We start from the raw sequence: 13,348 nt of genomic DNA, 5'->3' as shown, positions 1-13,348 counted from the left end.
ATTTTGTACATGTGCAAGTATATTTTGGAAGTAAATTCCTAGGACTAGGATTGCTGGATCCAAGGGTACATGTGCATATGTAATTTTAATAGATTTTTCCAAATTACCCTCTATGAGGGTGGCAACAATTTGCACTCACACCAGAAGTTTATGCAAACACCTACTTCCCCACCCACTTGCCAACCCAAAGTGTTAGCAAACTTATGATCTTTGTAAATTGAACAGGTGAGAAACGGTATCTCAATTTACTTTTAAACTGCATTTCTTTTTTTAAAAAAATTAATTAATTTATGACTGTATGGGGTCTTCTCATTGTGGTGGCCTCTCTTGCTGTGGAGCACGTGGGCTTCCGTAGCTGTGGCTCGAAGCCTCTAGAGCGTAGGCTCAGTAGTTTTGGCGCACGGGCTTAGTTGCTCCACGGCATGTGGGATCTTCCCAGACCAGGGCTCGAACCCACGTCTCCTGCATTGGCAGGCGGATTCTTAACCACTGCGCCACCAGGGAAGCCCTGCATTTCTTTTTTAAGGAGAAATTTATTTCCTTTTCTGTGAACATTTTTTTTCTTATCTGTTGCCCATTTTTCTCTTGGTTTGTTTTTTTTTCCTTACTGGTTTGTGGGAGCTCTGACTGTACTGAGGAAAGTAGTCTGGGGTATGAGTTGCTCATCTCCCTCCCCCGGTTTATCGTTTGTTTTCTGACTTCGCTTTTGGTAGTTGATCAGGTACAGAAATTTATTTAAAATGACTGTGGAGTTGAATGTATTCACTTTAAAATGACCTCTGGGTATTATGTCATTCTTAGAGAGTTCCTTCTCACTCCAAGATTAAACATTTTCCCATTTTTGGATTGTACATGGATTAACTCATTTAATCCTGATAATAACCTTGAGGTAGGTACTGCTATTATCCATATTTTAGAGATGAGAAAATTGAAGCACAATAAGGTCATTAGTTGACTTGCCCAAGGTCACACAGGAAGTAAGGGTGGGACTAAATTTTAATTTCGGGCAGTAAAACTCCAAGGCCTCTATTCCTGTCCTCTATGCAATATTGCATCCCTGCCTGAATGGGGAAGTGATTCCAAGTTGGGAAGGTAGACTGTCTACCTTCATTGTTTGGCCTTCAGGATTTGGAAATTCTTGAATTTACTGAAGTGACCTCTGGGAATTCAAATGACTGGATTACAAGAATATTCACAATAAACAATCAGCGGTTAAAAAAAATTCCCATGTTTTTCTTTGTTGAATTTTCCTCCTATTTCTGGGAGTTGGGGAATCCCTGTGAGGTTGACTCCCCCGCTTTTATTTTGGGTGGCGGAACTTCCATGGTCTCCTTCTCTTCCCAGATATCATAGCGTTCTCTTGTCCCTGTGGTGAGCTTTTCTCACCTCTCCCCCCAGGCTGGTGGTTGGAGCCCCCCAGGAGATAAAGGCTTCCAATCAAACGGGCGGCCTCTACCAGTGTGACTACAGCATGGGCAAGTGTGAACCCATCCCCCTGCAGGGTGAGTCAGTGCCCCTCGCTGGGACCCAGGGCTAGGGTTCCACCTCTGTACACACCTGGACTTGCCAGACGTTGACTTTGTCTTGGGATCTGTGATGGGGGCCCAGGGAGCCAGCTCCCTGGCCTCTGAGCTGTATGCAGGCACCCTTGGACACCCCTCTGTGTCCCTTTCCATGACCTACGCGCCTCTTTGAACCCCTCACACCTCCATGTCTCCCTGGTTGAGGTTCCTGTCCATCCCCTGTCCAGTTCTTACACAGTCCCGTCCATCCCCGAGGGTGACCATATATATATCTGTCCCCTCAGTACCCCCGGAGGCTGTGAACATGTCCCTGGGCCTGTCTCTGGCGTTCGCCACCAAACCTTTCCAGCTGCTGGTGAGTTGCATTGGGTCATGGGAGTGTCCCAAGGGAAGGAGTTGGGGGCCTAAGACTGCTGGGGCTGGGGTCTTGTTGGGTGGAGGTGCTGGGGTGAAAGGACAGTGACAGCCCCTCCCACCTGTCCCCTGCGCCCTAGGCCTGTGGCCCCACTGGGCACCGAATCTGCAAGGACAACACCTATGCGATCGGCTTCTGCTTCCTGTTTCAATCCAGCCTACTGCAGCAACCCAGCAGGCTCCCAGAGGCCCTCAGAGGTGGGTACAGACAAGTAGCATGAGACTGGAGGGAGTTGGCAGGACTGGGCTGAGGGGCTCATAGTCTGGGGGTTTATTTAAAAGTCTTGGTGCAGAAGCATGAGGGAACTGGGTTCCAATGCAGAGAGGGGCTCTGGAGAGGCTCTAGGATCTTGCACTTTGAGGAAAGTCCTGATATAGCTACCCATCTTTGTGAGACAATGTCTCAACCATTGTCCTTAGAGTCAGTGCCTGGACTCAGCCTGGCCACAGTGCCTGACCATAGCCTTTCAGGCTCTAGCTGGTGTGGCCCTCGTCCACCTCTCCAACTTCTTTCCCAACCCTTCTACCTTAGTCACTGTGCTCCAGCTGCCTTTCTTCTCCAAGAACCACACCAAGCTGTCCCTGCCTCAGGGGCTTTGCACTTACTATTCCTTCAGCCTGGCATGCTCTTTCCCCAGATCTCAGCTGACAACCTATTACTGTCATCTCAGCTCAAATGTTAACTCTTCAGAGAGACCTTCCCTGAGTGGCTCTTCTAATCATTTCCACCATCACTTCCTACCACATTGCCCTGCTTTGCCCTCTTCATACCTATATATCCATATTTTACTTCTTTCTTTTTTTTTTTTTTTTTCGGTACGCGGGCCTCTCACTGCTGTGGCCTCTCCCGTTGCGGAGCACAGGCTCCGGACGCACAGGCTCAGAGGCCATGGCTCACGGGCCCAGCCGCTCCGCAGCATGTGGGATCCTCCCGGACCGGGGCACGAACCCGTGTCCCCTGCATCGGCAGGCAGACTCTCAACCACTGCGCCACCAGGGAAGCCCTTTACTTATTTCTTAGATGTCCTTTCTTCTGGGATGTAGGCTCTGTGATAGCCAGAGATTTTGTCGAGCTTGTTCACTTGTTGCTTGACAAATTGCTCCTGAACTTAGCAGCCAAAAACAAGAAACATTAATTATCTTACAGTTTCTGTGAATCAGGAATCTGGACACAGACTAGTTGGGGTTCTCTGTCTCATGGTTTCTCAAGAGCTTGAAGTTGTCAAACCACGGGTGTGGTCTCATCTGAAGGCTTGACTAGGGGAAGATCCACATCCAAGCTCACTTATAAGATGGTTGGACTGAGGGCCTCAGTCCACACTGGCTGCTTGCTCCTGCTTCCCTCACTCGCTTGTCCCATGGGCTTCCCCACAGAACAGCTCACAACATGGCAGCTGGCTGCCCTCAGGGTGAGTGAACAAGGCAGTGAGAGAGCAAGAGAGAGTAAGAACCCAAGATGGATGTCACAGTCTTTTATAATCTAATCTCAGAAGACTTCTGCCATATTGTATTCTTTGGGAGTGAGTCAAAAAGTCCAGCTCACAGGGAGGATGTAGAGAAAAGGGAACCCTCCTACACTGTTGGTGGGAATCTAAATTGGTGCAGCTACTATGGAGAACAGTACGGAGGTTCCTTAAAAAACTAAAAATATAGCTACCATATGATTCAGCAATCCCACTCCTGGGCATATATCTGGAAAAGACAAAAACCCTAATTCAAAAAGACACATGGACCCCAGTATTCATAGCAGCACTGTTTATAATAGCCAAGACATGGAAGCAACCTAAGTGTCCACCAACAGAAGAATGGATAAAGAAGATGTGATATACATACATATATATATATATATATATATACACAATGAAATAATGTTATTTGCTGCAACCTGGATGGACCTAGAGAATATCACACTAAGTGAAGTAAGTCAGAGAAAGACAAATATCACATGGTATCACTTATATGTGGAATCTAAAAAATAATATAAATGAAGCTACAAGCAAAACAAAAACAGACTCACAGACATAGAAAACAAATTTATGGTTACCAAAGAGGAAAGGGAAGTGGGAGGGATAAATTAGGAGTCTGGGATTAACAGATACACACTACTACATATAAAATAGATAAGCAACAAGGATTCACTGTATAACACAGCAGACAACATTCAATATCTTGTAATAACCTTAAATGGAAAAATCTGAAAAATATACTTGAATCACTTTACTGTACACCTGAAACTAACACAGTATTGTCAATCAACTATACTTCAGTAAAAATAAATAAATAAAAACTCCAGCTCACAATCAAGATGAGGAGATTATGCAAGGGTGTTAACTCTATCAGGAGGTGAGAATCTTGGGGACCATCTTGGTGGCTCCTTACCCTTGTTCCCCAAGCATCTGTTGATTGAAAGAGAGTAAGTGAATGAATGTTTTTATCCAGCTGATTTCTTTCTTTTTTTCTTTTTTTTGTGTGGCTGTGTTGGGTCTTCGTTGCTGCACGTGGGCTTTCTCTAGTTGTGGCGAGTGGGGGCTACTCTTCGTTGCAGTGCGCGGGCTTCTCAGTGCCGTGGCTTCTTTTGTTGTGGAGCATGGGCTGTGGTTGCTGAAGCACGCAGGCTCAGTACCTGTGGCACGTGGGTTCCAGGGTGCACGGGCTTCAGTAGTTGTTGCACGCGGGCTCAGTAGTTGTGGCACATGAGCTTAGTTGCTCTGTGACATGTGGGATCTTCCTGGACCAGGGCTTGAACCCGTGTCCCCTGCATTGGCAGGAGGATTCTTAACCACTGCGCCACCAGGGAAGTCCCATATCCAGCTGATTTCTGACACCGATTTCTTCAACTCCTTGGCCATCTTTTTGCTTGTTTCCAAGTTGGTTCTGGAACCAAGGGCAGATATGTCTTCCTTTTACAGTTTTTTTTTTTTTCTCAAGCTCCTTTGAACTTCACTCTCAACCAATAACCTTCCCTCCTTCTTCACAGAATAAACCAAGGCTGCCAGGTGTAAACTCCTTCCACGTCCTCCTTCTCCTTGTCCAGATTTCCTCGATGGCACCACTCTTGGCAGCATCTCACTCGTTGTAAAGGAAGACCTGTCCTTTCCATGAGTAATTTTTCCATCTGGGCTTTTGAGGCTCTCTCGCATCACCAACTCTGGGGTTCACATCTTTAATCGCTCGCTCTCTCCAGGAACCTAAATCCCAACCCCTCCTTTGAATGTAAACCTGCTCATGTTACCCATAACTTAAAAAGAATCAACCACTGATGTGATATACATACATATATATATATATATATATATACACAATGAAATAATGTTATTTGCTGCAACCTGGATGGACCTAGAGAATATCACACTAAGTGAAGTAAGTCAGAGAAAGACAAATATCACATGGTATCACTTATATGTGGAATCTAAAAAATAATATAAATGAAGCTACAAGCAAAACAAAAACAGACTCACAGACATAGAAAACAAATTTATGGTTACCAAAGAGGAAAGGGAAGTGGGAGGGATAAATTAGGAGTCTGGGATTAACAGATACACACTACTACATATAAAATAGATAAGCAACAAGGATTCACTGTATAACACAGCAGACAACATTCAATATCTTGTAATAACCTTAAATGGAAAAATCTGAAAAATATACTTGAATCACTTTACTGTACACCTGAAACTAACACAGTATTGTCAATCAACTATACTTCAGTAAAAATAAATAAATAAAAACTCCAGCTCACAATCAAGATGAGGAGATTATGCAAGGGTGTTAACTCTATCAGGAGGTGAGAATCTTGGGGACCATCTTGGTGGCTCCTTACCCTTGTTCCCCAAGCATCTGTTGATTGAAAGAGAGTAAGTGAATGAATGTTTTTATCCAGCTGATTTCTTTCTTTTTTTCTTTTTTTTGTGTGGCTGTGTTGGGTCTTCGTTGCTGCACGTGGGCTTTCTCTAGTTGTGGCGAGTGGGGGCTACTCTTCGTTGCAGTGCGCGGGCTTCTCAGTGCCGTGGCTTCTTTTGTTGTGGAGCATGGGCTGTGGTTGCTGAAGCACGCAGGCTCAGTACCTGTGGCACGTGGGTTCCAGGGTGCACGGGCTTCAGTAGTTGTTGCACGCGGGCTCAGTAGTTGTGGCACATGAGCTTAGTTGCTCTGTGACATGTGGGATCTTCCTGGACCAGGGCTTGAACCCGTGTCCCCTGCATTGGCAGGAGGATTCTTAACCACTGCGCCACCAGGGAAGTCCCATATCCAGCTGATTTCTGACACCGATTTCTTCAACTCCTTGGCCATCTTTTTGCTTGTTTCCAAGTTGGTTCTGGAACCAAGGGCAGATATGTCTTCCTTTTACAGTTTTTTTTTTTTTCTCAAGCTCCTTTGAACTTCACTCTCAACCAATAACCTTCCCTCCTTCTTCACAGAATAAACCAAGGCTGCCAGGTGTAAACTCCTTCCACGTCCTCCTTCTCCTTGTCCAGATTTCCTCGATGGCACCACTCTTGGCAGCATCTCACTCGTTGTAAAGGAAGACCTGTCCTTTCCATGAGTAATTTTTCCATCTGGGCTTTTGAGGCTCTCTCGCATCACCAACTCTGGGGTTCACATCTTTAATCGCTCGCTCTCTCCAGGAACCTAAATCCCAACCCCTCCTTTGAATGTAAACCTGCTCATGTTACCCATAACTTAAAAAGAATCAACCACTCAAACTGATAGCAATGAAAATAACCTTCCCTCCCCCGGTCTCCTCTCCATCTTCTGCCCTCTCTCCTTCCCTTCATCACCAACCTTCTTGGAAGGGATCTCTCTCCTTGCCTCCATTGCCCCCATGCTGTGATCCTTCACCCTTTGACATCTGGCTCCTGCCCACCCATGATATAGACCTTGCTGTTGCCAGTGGCATCTGTGACCCTCTAAAGGCCAAATCTCTATTCTGTCCTCATGTTCTCTGACGTTTCCAATGTGACCTGCAGATCACCTCTTCCTTCCCCCAGCACCTTGGCTTCAGACATCTCTCCTCTCCTCTCTTCTCTTCCTCCTACTTGTGCCCCTACTGAGGGCTCCTACGAAGCTCTAGCTCCAAGCTGTCTTCCTCTGCCTCCCCTGCCCACCTGATTACAGCTTCTGTTCTTGCCCATGTGCTCTTCGTGTCTGACTGCATCCAATTCTGTTGCTTCAGCTCCCACCCCCACATTTCTCTCTTCAGTCCTCACTCTTAAGCATTCCAGACTCTTCTTTTTGAAAACATTTTCATTTCCTTAAAAATAGATGAAACATGCACTCGGTTCATAGTTCAAAAGGCACTAAGGGTTATACTATAAAAACCTCTCCTTCTTGGGTCTTGGAGCTCCTCTTTCCTTCCTGAGAGGCAGCTACTGTTACCAGTGTCTCATGGCTTCTTCTGGAGGTACTCCACGTATCAATATTTACTGACATAGGCGTCTGTGTACTTCACTTTGTGCCACAAAAGGTAGTGTGCTCTACACACTGGATTGTCCTTGATTCTTTTCACTTAGTGTACCTTTGAGATTTTCAAGAAAATTTCGGGCTTATCTTTCCTGTTTATTTTCTATATAAATGTTAGAATCTGCTTGTCTATTTTTTAAAAACCCAATACTTTTTCTGGATAATTTTATCTTATTTTTTCACTGATGATACAGTAAAATTGACCTTTTTTTCCCTTGTGGTGTACAATTCAATTAATTTTAAGACATGCTTAGATTTGTGTAAACAGCAACATGAACAGGATACGAAAGAATTCTTTTACCTCCTAAAAAATCCTTTGTGCTGGGCTTCCCTGGTGGCGCAGTGGTTGAGAGTCCGCCTGTCGATGCAGGGGACGCGGGTTCGTGCCCCGGTCCGGGAAGATCCCACATGCCGCGGAGCAGCTGGGCTCGTGAGCCATGGCCGCTGAGCCTGCGCGTCTGCAGCCTGTGCTCCGCAACGCGAGAGGCCACAACAGTGAGAGGCCCACGTACAGGAAAAAAAAAGAAAAATCCTTTGTGCTACCCTTTTCTACACTGGATCCTTGAAAAATGGCCAGTTTAAACTGTGTGGGTCCACCTATATGTGGATTTTTTTCCCCCACTAAACTCGTGCTACAGTACTACCGGATCTGAGTTTGGTTGAATCCGCAGATGCAGAATTGCGGATATGGAATTGCGGATGCGAAGGGCAGACTGTGAAGTTATACATGCATTTTTAACTGCATGGAGGGTGGGGGCCCCTCATCCTTGCATTGCTCCAGGGTCAACTGTATTTAGAAAGGGACTAATTATAAAGATGTGGCAGGGTCTAAAGAAGCTACAAGGGATGGTCCAGGAACCCAGGGTGAACAACAGTGGAGCTGTTGCCACCCTAGGCTGATGGGACAAAGAGAGGCAGAAGTCCCCAGAATCTGGAAGGACAGGGAGTCATGGGGAGTGGGCCTCCTTGAGAGGAGCACTGATCTGTTGAGGGACACAGTTGGCCCAAAGCAGGCTTGCAGGAAGGGAGCTGAGGGAAATACTCTGATCTCACCCTCTTCCCTCCCTCCAGTCTCCTGTTGAGGCTCCCAATTGGGCAAACAAGCCAGAGGTTGAAAGAGCCCTGTTGACACGTCCCATGTGGGCTGAGCTCCGGGCAAAATGGGGAATGGTAGAAAGTGGATTTGGGGCTGGGGCAGAATGGGGGGCTGGAGGGAGGACATCCAGCATACGTTTATATGCACTATTCCTTTTTTCCCCTGTAACTTATTTCTCCCTTTGTATTTTTGGCAAATTATTTCTTATTCTTCATGAGGTAGCTGTGATAGCACTGCTTTCCCTGACTGCCTTGAGCAGAATGAACCATATTTTTCCATACCACTCTGTCCCATGTTTTTATTTAGCTAGGCACATGGGTTGCATCTTGTTTACCTTTCATTCTCATGTCAGCAGAGTGCTGACATGCAAAAAATGAATGCTGAGTCTCTTGTAATCGATTCCTTTTCCTTTTTCCCCAGGGTGCCCTCAGAAAGAGAGTGACATTGCTTTTTTGATTGATGGCTCTGGTAGCATCAACCCGACAGACTTTCAGCGGATGAAGAACTTTGTCTCAACTGTGATGAGTCAATTCCAAAAGTCCAAAACCTTGGTAAGGGTCAGTGGGTAGGTTAGGGAACAGCTTGCATAAGGCTGGAAAATACGTGGCAACCAGGCTGCCACGTTCCTGTCCTGCTTCTATTAGAGATGTTGCCAACTTGCCAGTTGATCATTGTTTTCTTTCATGATTTGCTTCCTTGCTCTGTCTGAATGCGGCCTCAGCTTTCCTCCAGCCCCCTGTAAAGCAGGCAGACTCATTGATAGGTGTTGGCGTGGGCCATGAAACCCACATGTCATCTCTGGCTGAGTTCTAGTGCTGGGAAGTGGGAGCTGATGGCCGATCTCTGTCCTGGTGAGGCGGAAGGACTGGGGGCAGGGCAGAATTGGGAGGAATTTGGAGACTAGAGTGTCTCAAGATTTATGGAGAGCTTGCTGAGATGGTTAAGGGCGGGGGGAGGGACACCTTCTTCAGTGTAATACCAGGTGCCCGTTCCCAGTTCTCTTTGATGCAGTACTCTGAAGAATTTCAGACTCATTTCACCTTCAACGATTTCAAGAGAAACCCTTCCCCGGAATCGCTGGTGAGGCCAATAACACAGCTGTTGGGGAGGACACACACGGCCACAGCGATCCGCAAAGTTGTGTAAGCTCTTCCCTCTTGGCTTAGGATGGAAGGAGGAGGTTTTATTTTTCGTTGAGCTTTGCAGGAAGAGGGGAGTTGTTCAGACAGGGCTGGGGTAGAGGGTATTTCCGGTGGAGGGGTGAATAAACGTGTGGAGGAGGGACTGTGCCTGGTATGGTCATGACATACAAGTCGTGAGTAAAGGTGGGATTAAGGGGGCGGGGAGGGAAGGGAAGGCTAGAGAGAGGCTAGAAGAATCAGTTGAGGCCAGATCATCAAGGCAACTGAAAAGCCAGTGGATCCATTGAAGGTTTTAGCAGTGGGGACACGTACCCATATCTTGTTTTAGAAAGTTCACTCTGATCTCTGTGTGTGTGTGTGTGTCTGTGTAGAGTCAAGGCTGGGGATTGGGACAAAAGTGCAGGATGATATGCTGGAGAACCATTGCCTCACATCATGAGAGGTTTGATGAAGGCACAATTAAGCTTATTAATTTCTTTTTAATTTAGAAGGAATAATACTCAGTTAAAAAAAAATCGATCTATGCCAAAGTATATAACAGCAATGAAGGCTTCCTTTCCCTCCACTCTTTCCTGTTCTCCTGCTGCCCTTCCAGATATTGGGGCAGCTACATCTCAGTGCTTGTCCCAGGAGAACCCAAGTGCCTCCTAGACAGAGCCCAGTTGCATCTGTCACTGCTGACGTTCCTTCCCTAGCATCAAGCGTATCTCTGTCGGCCCGAATTTGACTTTTCCCTCCTCTACCCTGGACAGAAGAGAACTGTTTCACAGCAGAAACGGAGCCCGGGAGAATGCCCTTAAGATGCTGGTTGTCATCACAGATGGAGAAAAGTTTGGCGATCCTTTGGACTACAAGGATGTCATCCCTGAAGCGGATAGAAAGGGGGTCATTCGCTACGTCATTGGGGTAGGAAATGTGGCTCTCCGGCCTGATGCTTCTGTAGAGGGTTCTACTTGGAAACGCCCTCCTTTGAATTTGCAAACATCAATAAAATCAAAGTGGGGCAAGGCTCATCTCTGCTAGCCCATATGTTCACAATAGTGAACTATTGTCGTAATAATGCTATGTAACAAACTAGCCCAACATTCAGTGGCTTGAAACAGTAAGTGCGTCTCTGCGTCAGCTGGGCAACTTTTCGGGTCCTAGCTGGACTCCCTCATGCGTCTGTAATCAGCTGCAGGTTGGTTGGCAGCTCTGATGATCTTGGCTGGGCTCTCTCCATCTCTGAGGGTTGCCATCAATATCTGTTTGCCGGGCTGGAACGACCTGGGTAACTTGGCTCTTCTGTTCCCTGTGTCTCATCCTCCAGTGGGCTAGCCTGGGTGTGTCCTCATGGTGAAGGCAGAGGAACAAAAGAGCAAGTGGAAATGTTGCAAGCACTTTTTCCAGCCTCTGTTTTTTTTTTTTTTTTTGCGATACGCGGGCCTCTCACTGTTGTGGCCTCTCCCGTTGCGGAGCACAGGCTCCGGACGCGCAGGCTCAGCGGCCATGGCTCACGGGCCCAGCCGCTCCGCGGCATGTGGGATCTTCCCGGACCGGGGCACGAACCCGTGTCCCCTGCATTGGCAGGCGGACCCTCAACCACTGCACCACCAGGGAAGCCCCAGCCTCTGTTTTTATCACATATGATAATGTGCGTGGGCTAAAGCAGTACACATGGCTGAGCCCAGAGACAATGAGCGGAACAGAATACTCTGCCAAGAGGAGGAGGGTAGAGCACAGCTTTGGGGAAAGGCCTTGGCTACAGGAAGGGACAAAGGGTTGGGAACATCAGTGTCCTCAAACTACTACAATATCTTGCATGACATAGGAAGAGGTATCATCACGGGTCTCTGGCTTGGCAAGTAGGAAACACCTTCATATGAAGGAGAAAGCATCCCCCTGTTCTGACGAGAGGTCAGCCCCACACCAGGAGGGGCTGCAAATGGACTAAAGGCTGGATTTCAGCCCCAATTTCTCCCTTGACAGAATGTAGAGTGTACAACCTGCTCTACCGTACCTGGCAGCTCTGTTCCAGGGACCTTCTGGCGCATTCCTTCCTTGGACAGAGATTGTTTCAGATTCTTTTCCTGCAGAATTTTCTTTGCTGGAGGAGAGTACTACCCCCAGAAAGTGTCTGATTCAGCTTCTGTTTTTTTGTAACAGGTGGGAGATGCCTTCTTCAGTGACAAATCTCTAAAAGAGCTCGATACCATCGCATCCAAGCCGCGTGGTGATCACGTGTTCCAAGTGAATAACTTTGAAGCTCTGAAGACCATTCAGAACCAGCTTCAGGAAAAGATCTTTGCGATTGAGGGTGAGCTAAGGTTCTGTAGTCCTGGAGCAGCTCCAAAGGCATCTCCTTATCCCAAAACACGTACTTCCCTGTAGAAACAAGAACCTCCTAGCCCTTGGAAACCTGAGCCTCAGCATCAACTCCTTTCTTCTTCCATTTCCCATCAACTCTGGCCTCTCTTGCTCAATTACTTTGAAATGGAAAGATTTAGACTTTTCTCTCTAATTTTGCAATCTTGGCCATAGGCTGAAAAATTAGATGGTAGGGGAGTCAAATCCCTCACAGTATTTTCCCCCAAATTTGGATGTGTTGCCAACATTTGTCTCTTTGGTTCACTGCTGTATCCCCAGTGCCTAGAATAATGCCTGGTACATAAAGGGTGCTCAATAAGTGTTTGTTGAATAAAAGAATTTAAAAGTTGGGGGAAGGTTCATATACAGTCTGGATTTATGGTTTCTCTTGAAAATTTGGAAGATTAGACCCTTTAGGACCATATTCCCACTTGGCAAAAAGTAGCTGGAGCAAAATAGCCACCATCCCTTTAAAAGGAGCATATGGCTAGATAAGCAACAAATATATAAATTGTAGCCATTATCTTTTCTTTTTTCCGATTTATTCATTTATTTTTTGGCCACGCCATGAGGCATGCGGATCTTAGTTCCCTGACCAGGGACCGAACCCATACCTCCTGCAGTGGAAGTGTGGAGTCTTAACCACTGGACCACCAGGGAAGTCCCTGCACTATCTTGTAACAACCTATAATGGAGTATAATCTGCAAAAATACTGAATCACGCTGCTGTACACCTGAAACTAACATTAATATTGTAAATTAACTATGCTTCAATAAAAAAAGGAAAGCATAACAGAGGACATGTAAGAAAAAGGGGGGTGCGCATGGCTTCCATCTGAGCCTCCTTTTGTCTGGCCACCACAGCCCTGAGTTTCCAGCTCCTGTTCTAGGCTCCTCTACTTTCTTTAATGTAAATGTTCTTCTCCTCACAGGTACGCACACAGGAAGTACCAGCTCCTTTGAGCATGAGATGTCTCAGGAAGGCATCAGTGCTGTCTTCACCTCCGTAAGTGGTCTTTTGTTTAATTGGGGTTGGGGGCAAGACGAAGTGGGAGAAGAGGTTCAAAGGTTTGGGGGCTCATCTCTGTGACAGGTGTTTGTTGGGAGGCACCTCTTTGATGGGCAGCAGTGGTCCCTTCTCTCTTCCTTGTCAATCCTGTTCTTTTTTTTAAAAAATTGAGATATAATGGACATAAACATGATAATAGCCTCAGGTACACAACACAGTGATTTAATATATGTATACAGCATTGCAAAATGATCACCACAATTTTTTTTTCTTGTGATGAGAACTTTAAGATTTATTCTCTTAGCAACTTTCAAATATACAATACACTATTATTATTATTATTATTTTTTTTATTTTT

At 46.3% G+C, this 13,348-nt stretch overlaps 1 protein-coding gene across 2 annotated transcripts in view; it reads left to right on the top strand.

Annotated features, from left to right (window-relative positions):
• The window catches only part of ITGAM (integrin subunit alpha M), a 39,214-nt gene that overhangs the window by 2,548 nt on the left and 23,318 nt on the right, over positions 1 to 13,348 (top strand). For both annotated transcript variants that reach the window (XM_024744416.1, XM_024744415.1), the window contains exons 3-10: positions 1,399 to 1,502; positions 1,808 to 1,878; positions 2,018 to 2,135; positions 8,914 to 9,044; positions 9,490 to 9,635; positions 10,388 to 10,541; positions 11,781 to 11,931; positions 12,914 to 12,987. In XM_024744416.1, coding sequence (XP_024600184.1) covers positions 1,399 to 1,502; positions 1,808 to 1,878; positions 2,018 to 2,135; positions 8,914 to 9,044; positions 9,490 to 9,635; positions 10,388 to 10,541; positions 11,781 to 11,931; positions 12,914 to 12,987 — 949 coding nt within the window. The remainder of the gene's footprint in view (positions 1 to 1,398; positions 1,503 to 1,807; positions 1,879 to 2,017; positions 2,136 to 8,913; positions 9,045 to 9,489; positions 9,636 to 10,387; positions 10,542 to 11,780; positions 11,932 to 12,913; positions 12,988 to 13,348) is intronic.

This window comes from Neophocaena asiaeorientalis, unplaced genomic scaffold (genome assembly GCF_003031525.2).
Source record: "Neophocaena asiaeorientalis asiaeorientalis breed wild unplaced genomic scaffold, Neophocaena_asiaeorientalis_V1.1 scaffold91, whole genome shotgun sequence".
Classification (NCBI taxonomy): Eukaryota; Metazoa; Chordata; class Mammalia; order Artiodactyla; family Phocoenidae; genus Neophocaena; species Neophocaena asiaeorientalis.
The sequence above is the reverse complement of the archived record's forward strand: the minus strand, read 5'-3'. Positions and strand labels throughout refer to the sequence as shown.